General features: G+C 39.4%; 2 protein-coding genes across 6 annotated transcripts in view; one reads left to right on the top strand and one right to left on the bottom strand.

Moving 5' to 3' along the window:
- LOC138059234 (uncharacterized) overlaps positions 1-255 on the top strand; it is a 7,889-nt gene extending 7,634 nt beyond the window's left edge. For all 4 annotated transcript variants that reach the window (XM_068904798.1, XM_068904796.1, XM_068904797.1 and 1 more), the window contains one exon: positions 1-255. This exon is cut by the window's left edge and continues 7 nt beyond it. In XM_068904798.1, the coding sequence (XP_068760899.1) occupies positions 1-101 (101 nt within the window). In that variant the 3' untranslated portion in view covers positions 102-255.
- Positions 1-10,000, bottom strand: part of LOC138059232 (uncharacterized) — a 23,964-nt gene that overhangs the window by 687 nt on the left and 13,277 nt on the right. For both annotated transcript variants that reach the window (XM_068904791.1, XM_068904793.1), the window contains 6 exons: positions 9,990-10,000; positions 7,731-7,794; positions 6,844-6,897; positions 5,662-5,873; positions 2,429-2,594; positions 1-1,658 (listed from right to left, as the gene is read on the bottom strand). The exon at positions 1-1,658 is cut by the window's left edge and continues 687 nt beyond it; the exon at positions 9,990-10,000 is cut by the window's right edge and continues 146 nt beyond it. In XM_068904791.1, the coding sequence (XP_068760892.1) occupies positions 1,441-1,658; positions 2,429-2,594; positions 5,662-5,873; positions 6,844-6,897; positions 7,731-7,794; positions 9,990-10,000 (725 nt within the window). In that variant the 3' untranslated portion in view covers positions 1-1,440. The remainder of the gene's footprint in view (positions 1,659-2,428; positions 2,595-5,661; positions 5,874-6,843; positions 6,898-7,730; positions 7,795-9,989) is intronic.

Genomic DNA, 10,000 nt, shown 5'->3' on the forward strand with positions numbered 1-10,000 from the left:
AGGTCTTCAAATCAGAGTGTGTCGTAGACGAGGATTGCCCATGTGAAGCAGTTCCATTTTTATGCGAAGATAACGAATGTGTAAAATCACGTTATTCATAGTTGTAAAAAGCGATTTCGGGCAGCATCAAAGCGATACAGTAACTTTTAAAGTGAGTAACAATGGTATTTAAGAAATAGAGTAACTCAAAGATGTTACACTTCCTCTTAAAAATGTAGAAGGATATTGAATTAATATAAATAAAATACATAAACTGACTTAACATGCATTGTATCACGAACCTGAATTTCTTGGGTGGAAATTTAAGACAAAATACTCATTAAAACTGAAGCCCAAAACACATTTCGCGTGCCTTTGCTAAATTAGAAAAAAGAGATGGTTTTAATCTTAATTATCCACACTCGAGGTTGATTTTTCGAAGTAATGTAAATAGGGACTTTTTAAGGTTTCATGATCCGTGCGCATGCGTTGTTTTGTAAACGGCAAAATTCCTTTTCCGAGCGTTCTTCAGTTTCCATATCACCCAAAGTGAGATTTCTGTACATATATTTCGCCGTAAAAGTAATGTCCAAAAAATCTCCTTTAAAATTTTTGTTATATCCCTCCAGATTTTGTTTAGTTCTTGTTCGTTATGAATGCAGGCGCCGGGGAAAAATAGTTAGTTTTTCGTAACCCCAATAAATCGAGCACATGCATTGTTCTATACCAGATCTAGACTCTCATCACACCCCCCCCCCCCCACCACCCCTCCCCCTTCAAGACTGGTCTAGAAGTCCACAGCTATGACATTGTTTTAAAATGTACGTATTGCTTTGAACATGGTGTCGGTGATATATATATTTCTTCGTGTCAAAGATATTGAAACCGGCTTTAAATTAGCACAAAAATATGGCACGGCACTCCGAAATCTCGGTACCGTACCAATGTTTTTCGGGCACGGCACGGTAAATTTCTCGTGTGTAAACAGAACAAACAGAATGTATATTGGGAACCCCAGCCAGAAATTATAGGGGTGCCCCGCACATCTCTGGAGGTGTGCTCGGTACTCCAAATATTGCGGGTACCGTGCCGCTATTTGGAGTGCCTTGCCAAGTTTTGTGCGTTTGTAAAAGGGGTTTGAGTCACAACTTTTTGAAGGAGATGCGTGACACTTCAAAATAAATAACCAAGTAGAGTCCAAAGTGTCAGTAGTTTTTCAAAAAATCACAGACGTTTCGGGTGCACGTAGAACCCTTCTTTAGTGTGAAGAAAGCCGTTGAGCCGTATGGAGGCCAAAATCACCGACATACACAAAAACGCAAAAACGCTGACATTTGAGTTTAGGCAATTTTTAGCCTTAACGTTTGCAATAAGAGGATTAAAACTCTCAATTTACGGCAAAATACGCCCTGATCATGATCGAAAGTTCGAAGGGCTTTTCTTAGATCTGTTTATTTGTTCTTAGCCTTCACATTTTGTCTCCAAAATACCCATCCCGGGAAATGCCTGATCTGGTGAATCCGAAGCGATTCCTTCTTTTATAAGGTTCAAGGCTCGACTAACTTCTTCAATCTTGTTTTCAAGATCCTTTAGGTGCTCTTCGCTTATGTAACATTTTGCATGGCTTGGACGCTCACGCCATTTAGCCTTTCCGTTGAAGGACGTCATAAGGAATTCATCTAAACAAACAAACCGATGATTAATCATTTTGAGATTTTTATTTAATGCAGTTACCAGGCTAGTTAAGCAGTAATTAACTAAAGCAAAAGTCTGGGGGCTTCATATATGACATAATATGTATTTATCATTCGATGCACTTTTCCTTCAATTTCATTAGCCAAGAGCCCACCATGTGACCTGAAAATAATTGCCTATGAATAAGTGTTTTGCTGCAAATAATATTCTGCTCATGCGTAATTGAAACCACGCTCTTATGTGAAAAGGGCAGTTCGGTTTCCTGAACTTTCAGAAAGTGATTTAATTGTTGGAAATTGTCAAAAACTAACTGAGTCATCGAATGATAAAACAATTCTTGAACACGGTTATCGCAAAATATCGGATTCGGCAAATAATTGATCTGCTCGCCACTGACAAATCACGATATTTTGCTCAACCTCGCCCAATAATTGTTAAATATTTGACTGAGTACGGGTTGTGGAGGAAATGAAGAAGTGATCCTCACACTTATCTGGTCAGTTAAAGCATTTGTCTGAATTTTTCAGGTGTTTGTAAGAGACAATTCATAAAAATGACGAGAATCAACACATTTGTTTCGTGTGTATTTCGAAGATACCAACGGAAACGTAGACTGACTACAAGGAAAAAAATTTAAATGTAGACTATTTAGAAATTAAAACATGCACTAAATATGGTCAATTGATTTATAAAGAGCGGAATGAACATTGCGTGACCAACAAATCAATAGCAAGTACGACGAAATGCAACAAACCTTTCCTTGTATTGCGGCATCGAAATCTACGGCACAGGTCCCAGGCTACTCCAAAGACAATAAGCACCGCGGTTACACCCAAGCACGTGAAGAGCATGGGAAAGAACAGAATACCTTTCGGATCAAATAAGTTACGCTCATCTTTATCTTCGTTGTCCAAACTGCTCTGCTTGGGAAAAAAAAGTACATCGCGATCACCTCAGTCACCTCAGGACTGCACCTTATCATCCCGGCTTCCTCCTCGTGCCAGCAATAAAGGGAGCTTTAGCAACGACAACCATGCGACGTCAACGAGAACGTCAAAAATTTGCATATTTAGTGGCCAAAGACTATGGGCCAGTTATTTAAACAAAGTCTAACTTAAGCCGCGGCTTAAGACAATTAGTGGACCTCCAAATCTGTTTATAAGCGGTATATTTTAAGTAGATAAATTGCTGTCTAGTCTGGAATGCAAACCTTCTTGTTATCATCAGCAGCAGACAATATTAAGATATGATTGTTGGTAATATTGAAAATGGCTTGGAACGCGGTTTTGTTAAACATTGTCTAAACCATGTTTTAATAATCGACCCAATAGCTTTGCACGTTCTGCACGCGCGTTTTTCATTTTTGTCCATTTCTTTGCCGTCGTCAGCAAAGCAACAACGTGAAATAACCAAGTTTGAGGTGTTATGGAGAACGTCAGCATTTGGAGATAAATTTTCATTTTTCTTCCCTAAATTAAGCGCCGCTAATAACGGTTTCATTCCTGAGGGACTGCCACACCTTCGTCATATTAAAAAGCTTGGAATAGTAGCGAAGTGATCGCAAAAACGTGAATTTATCTTTTTACATGACGTTCTCGTTGCCGTTCCCGTCGACGTTGCTAAAGCTCCCTTATAAGAGAGCTTACGAAACGACGACGCCACAAAGCAATAGGTTTAGTGAGCAAAAACAATGGCTCTGCACACGCTGCACGTGCGTTTTACATTTTGGTACATTTCTTTGTCGTCATCTCCTAAATGACGACGTGAAATCACCAAATTCAAGGTTCTGTGGAGGACGTTAGCACAAGACGATGAATTTTCAGTTCTCTCTCTACGCTTCCAACCCACTCATACAAGTTTAATACCTCGATAGTTACTACACATTTTTAACGCGAAACGACATGAAATAGTTTCGTAGTGATACGGTATAACGCGAACTCGTATTTTTAAATGAAGTCCTCGTAGCCGTCGTCGTCCTCGTTTCGTAAGCTCCCTATAATTAGGGAGCTTACGAAACGAGGACGACGACGGCTACGAGGACTTCATTTAAAAATACAAATTCGCGTTATTCATATCGACGACGACGGCAGAAACAACGCCACAAAACAAGATTATTATCAGTTAAAGTGCCCATAACCTAAAAAAAAAATATTTTCCTATTTGAAAGTCTATATTAAAAAATGAACTTTGGCGAAAGAATTTTTCAATTTCAGCGAGAGGCAAATTTTCTACGATTTTTACAATCCTACTTTTATTTGGTACACCCCTTCCGCTGGTCAGGACCTCACGGGCTCGCTGTGACGTAGATTAAGGAATGCTTGTTGGCGTGGGTCTTATCTTAGTTTTTGTTTTTGGTATTTTTCAGCAAACAAAAAAATCAATCATGCCTATATTTATCATGAATCTGGAAGTGAATAAACTGGCGATTTAAAAAAAAGAATTTGAGTAGTTGCCGGTCTCGACGAGTCAGCCAGCGCTAGCACTGAAACCCAGGACTACACGGAACCCGACGTGGAAGAACCATTAGCAGACGAGGAATGGCTACAAAATTACAGAAAAGAACAAGAGGATAAGGAAGGTCTCGCGAGGGAATTAAAGTCAACGCTTATGTCTGTTCCTGTAAGCGAATCTCATCCGCCTTCAACGATCTTTTCGTTTTGCTGTCCATACAATACTGAAAGTCATACTCTTTGAAGTGAATCTAGCACAGTGAAGAAGTTTTACCGGGCTTCTTTTTACCAAGACAAAATCTGCAGCCATTTTTCCTTTTTTTTTTTTGAGGTATTGCGTTTTGCGAGTCGAAGGATTCCTACGTATACTTATTCTTTTTTTAGGATCAGCTGTGTTGTTACATCGAGTGGTTACGCATCTTTTAGGCATTTTCAAGGGAATTATTCCTTACTATACTGTTTATATCGCTATTCCTTTTTCACTTGAAGTCACGTGTTCCTTAATCTACGTCACAGCAGTATTGTGACCGAGAAGAATCGATAGAAGACTAAGGCGAATGGTGAGCCAAAATGGCGGCAAATTTGAACGTTTTCTAATTTCATTTTCAAATCGCGTTTTGGGAAAATCGCAATTTTTTTTTACGCGAGACGTCTATGAGATATGTGTAGATGCCGATCACTAAGTGACAAAAATTAGGTTATGGGCACTTTAAGAGAAGAAAAATACTCGCGCTGCACGTGCAAGAAAACGTGAGCATGCAACAGAGGATCTTTCATTCTCTGTTTTCACTAAGATACCTCGCTAACATTTTAAGAGGTAAATGAGGTGAGAATTATCGCGAAAGACTTATGGCGATGGTGCAAAGTTATATTATAAGCGAGTGACGTTTTTGTCGACGTCGCCGTCGTAGATCGTGTTAAACGCATGAGGCCATCAGAATGAAAGGCGTCAGTACACAAAGGAAATAAAGGTGAAAGACACCAGCAGGAGATGAAGCCAAAAAAAACTTTATAAAGTAATGATAAACAGTTATATCTTCGTTTCTAGAACAGCCGCAAAAGCTTTGATGCAGTCTCTAAATGATACTCTCTGGATCACAACTAGATGGCACTATGACAGTTTCGAATTATAAAGAACAAATTTCACAATCACCAAACTGGGATGAGTGTTTGACGACAAAATGAAAGCCAGGGGGGTTGTAAACACTGAAGCAATCGAGTAAAATTAAATGACGTTTGATTTAGAAGTGGCCAATATCCGGCGTCCAAAATATTACAGAATATAATTTTGAATTAATTATGTGAGTTTAAAATATACAACTTTACTGAACAGACGGCTTTCAATCTAAACAATACCGCAAAACGTTATTATATTTCAACTTAAGGTGATACGATGATTGTTGACTTTCTAGGGTACAGATAGACCGAGAGAAAAAAAGGGAGAATTGGCGTGAACCTAAAGAGAAACACGCCGCCCATTCAAATGTAAGCGAGTCACTAGGAATGTCTATACTTACGCCAGAGAAGGCTGACTCACCGATAATGGTTGCAAAAGAGTTGATTCAGCTAATTCATATAAAGTTGACTCCATAGTGTACCTCTTCTCCTGGAAGCAATTTCCCAATTCCATATTTTTCACCCGGACGCCGTACTCCAATTTGTCCTGTTGAATTACCTCTTGAACTTTTAATTTACTTGTGGGATAATTTTCTTTGAAGTAAACGAGGGAATAGGCATCCATTAAGGCTCCTACGCAAGAAAAAAACGAGTTTGTTCTTCATCTGCTTTTTAGCTAATGAGTTGAAAAATCCATGTTCTAGTGACTTTTCAGAGAGCAAACAACAATCCCTGGAGGAGTGCATCGGTCCCAAGAGAAGCAAGAGCTGCCACTCGGAGTTCTCGACTCGAAGAACCAGTCGCATTTCAGTCGCGTTGTTTGTAACTTGTTCTCCTCCACTTCCTCCTCGTCATCATCATCGTCATCATCATCATTATCATTATCATCATCATCGTCATCAAAGCGTCACCGTCGACATTGTTATTGCCATTGTCATTGTCATCGTCATCGTCATCGTCAACATCGTTGTCGTCGTCATCATCATCATTGTAGAGATTTATCATTCCGTTTCGGCACAAGCAAAGGTCAGTCAGTATAAAATTTGCGTTTCGCTAAGAATAAAAAAGGCGTTTGCTCCATCCGATATATTGCCAGTTATTTGAAGATATGGAGGAACGTTTCAAAAAAAGAGACAACATTGGACATTAACATTATCCATGCTTTTATTACAAGAAGCAGGCAGTCTGTCGTTTCCCATTTGTCGTTTCACGTCGACGCAATGCTCTATTTCTCTATTATAATCATCATTTACCCTCTAATATTTAAAGCACCCTCATACCTGGCCGTGCAGTCCCTTTATTAAAGAGCCTGATGTCAATACAAAAGCCCACGAATAAAATCAAGGACTGAGCCCATTCTTCGAACAGAGCTGTAAAGCTTCTTTAACATCTCCTCTTGACAGTGACAGAGTAATTCAACCTACCATTCGGAAGTCGACACCTACGAGTCCACACAATATATCACGTGCGATTTGCTTGTGACACCAATACATGCTTCGTTGGTATAAGTTAACCTTTCTTTTACCGCTTTAATTAATAAAAGCCTCTGATCAGCATAACCACTAATGCCCACTAGAGCGACAAGTCACCACAATGACCATACCTTGCACTCTGCCACTCTCTAATTCCTCATGAAGTTTACGGATAGTTTCCACCCCTATAACAATACAAGAAAAGAAGCAAAAGTCACACTGATAAAAAAGGATGTTAACTATTATCAATTTGATCGCGTAATCTTTTTATGACTTCCCTTATGGTTGTCACTGCAATTAGTATCTTTCAAAGAATTTTTCTTTTTTTTTCTTTGCATGTGGGATAACACTTCCCATGTAACTCCAGCCTGTCTGTGATAAATTCCTACATAATTGGTTCTACTTGTCATCGGAAGCAAATTTGGATCAGCTTTGAAGAAGAAGCTGACGGAGTAATCTGAGAAATAGACGATTATATTCCGCAATAACTCTTCAAGCTTATTCAATTGTCTGCCGATTAATTAATAGTGTGTTTTTTTGCTTGATTCAGAGACCACTTTATTGGTTGAATCCCAGCCACTAGAGGGAAAACGGAGTAACGACAAAAATTGTAGTTGACAAAACGAATGAGTCTTAGTATTTCTTTGGGTAAAGTCACATGGCGTCGAGGAGTTTTTCACATCATCAGTACATTTTCATCGGCTACTGAACCGAGTCGGACTGGTCCCACACTGGGGCGTGTTGCTAACTGTTCGCTAGTTGAATGTAGAAAAAAACCCTGCTTTATTTAAATGCATGATATGTCATGCCTTGTTTTCTGTTTTATCCTTCTTTATTCCTATTACAAAACATTTCACAGTACTGGTTGTCGGAATGCTCACTGAATTACACCAATGACTGCAAGTGTTTGGCCATTTTGAGTTAATTCACACGAATATGAATGAGATTATGAAATAACAGACGTTGTCGTCTTTTTCGGTATCCTTACTGGAGCTTAACGCCTTACTAAAGATCTTACTCTTAAGATGGGCCTGATTTCGAAACCCTGTTATACTTTCAATTGAGTCAAGCAGCACTACTACCTGTGAAGAAATAGAAAAAAACATCAAGTAAAGCTATGATCTTCGCAGTTATGGACGCAATTTTAGCAATTGCGTAGAGAAGCCTGAAAACTGGGTTTGAACGTGTGACCTCGCGATACCGGTGCGACGCTCTAACCAACTGAGCCATGAAGCCACTGACGTTGGGAGCTGAATGGTCATTTGGGGGTTCTAATTTTCCAGTGAACGAAATGATATATGAAATGACGGCACTTCATTCATAGCTCAGTTGGTTAGAGCGTCGCACCGATATCGCGATGTCACGAGTTCAAACCCCGTTGAAGTCCTGAATTTTTCAGGCCTCTCTATGCAATTGCTAAATTGTGTCCATAACTGCGAGGACCATAGTTTTAATTGATTTCATATCCGCAGTGCAGTATATGATTCATTTCATAGATCATTTCGTTCAGAAAAAAAATATGTTGGAAAGAATTAATCATAAAGCTAGGATATAGCAGCATTTCATCGGAGGCAGTTAATTTTTTTATGAGCATGGGAGGGGGGGAGGGTTGGAAAGAAACGGCATGCGTCCCCTCGTCCCCCCTCCCCTCTCTACATCCCAATTTTTTCAAATTTTCCCAAACCCTAATACGGTTTTCCTTAGATAACAAATAAATCCCCTTCCCCTCCCCCCCACCCCCCCCAACAAACGGGCAAACGGGTAAACAAAACTTACATTTTTGAGGTCAATACTCCTTTATACTGATTTAATTATATTTCATGTACATTCTTTTGTTATGATATAAGGGTAGAATAACGTTGTTGTTGTCATTCAGTAAGGAATATTGTATTTTAGCAAATTTTCAGCTCCGACTATTGCATTTCTAGCTTCTTGATTGGCTAAAAAACTCCGACTATGAGCCAATAGTCGAAGTTTTACGTTATATGGAAAAGTGTGCGCCAAGATGCTCTTTCCGGACGCTTTGTAAAATTGTGGAAATAAAAATCGGCGGCAAAACGCGGTTTGAGAATTTACTAAAACAATTATTCCATTCGCCCTTGTTGGATATGAAGTGATTATGACCAACTCGCGCTACGCGCTCGTTGGTTATTTTATCACTTCATATCCAACTCAGCCTCATGGAATAATTGTTATATATTTCTGCGATTTCATAAAGTACTACACAACTCTTGTTTCACTGACTGTCGTGAAGAATAGGCCTCTTTCATGATGGCGGCCAGATAAAATACTCTTTTGTTTTGATGCTAATAAGCCTTTCTAGCCTCGCTGCAACTAGCAAATTTCAAAAGAATATTTCAAAATGAGACCAGTAGGTCTAATTAACATAATTTCAAAAGAATGTAAAGGTAGTCGCCATTTATGAAAGTGGTCTATCAGTTATAAAACAGGCCTCTCTGCTTTCGTTAAATTATTTGTTATTTTTTGGTATATTTTAAATATTTCTTTTGCTGATCAATGTTACATGAAGAATATCCGTGCATGTGATGCGCCTTATACGACATCATATATTATCATTACAACACAAGAAACGCAACAAAGTTACAAATAGGAGCTCCTTTCACTTTTAGTTAGAGCTATAAAGGCTGGTTTTCACTAGTGAGTCGGAATCGGAGTTGTAATCAGAAACGCAGAGCGATACGATCCAGTGAAAATCAAACTGTCGGAGTCGGAAGCAGAACATCGATTCCACTTATGACTCCGTCGCTTACGATCCAGTGAAAACTGGATTGTCACAGTCGGAAGCAGAAGCGGAAGCATAAACCAATCACAATGCTCGATTCCAAGCATTGTGATTGGTTGGTTCTTCCGCTTCTGCTTCCGACTCCGACAATCTAGTTTTCACTGGATCATAAGCGACGGAGTCATAAGCGGAGTCGGAAGAAAATGGGAACGTTCTGATTCTTCCGACTGAGATTCCGTCGAGCTTATGTCTCTGCTTACGACTCCGATCTTTGATTTTCACTAGGTCATAAGCGCTCTTACGACTACGACTCCGACTCCGACTCCGTCGTTAGTGAAAACTAGCCTTAAGCCTAGAAGATAATTAAGAATCGTTTAATCATGTGTTAGGCATTGTCGCGAAAGAGACATCTCACAAAACTGTTCCCCTTTCTGTGAAGAGGCAACCTTCATCCTCTATGACGGAAAATAGTCTTTGAGTACTTCTTTTTCGGGAGCGGAAAGAGGACAATTTTTCCCTTCGATGTAAATGTACCTTTGATCCTG

This window comes from Montipora capricornis, chromosome 8 (assembly GCF_036669925.1).
Source record: "Montipora capricornis isolate CH-2021 chromosome 8, ASM3666992v2, whole genome shotgun sequence".
Classification (NCBI taxonomy): domain Eukaryota; kingdom Metazoa; phylum Cnidaria; class Anthozoa; order Scleractinia; family Acroporidae; genus Montipora; species Montipora capricornis.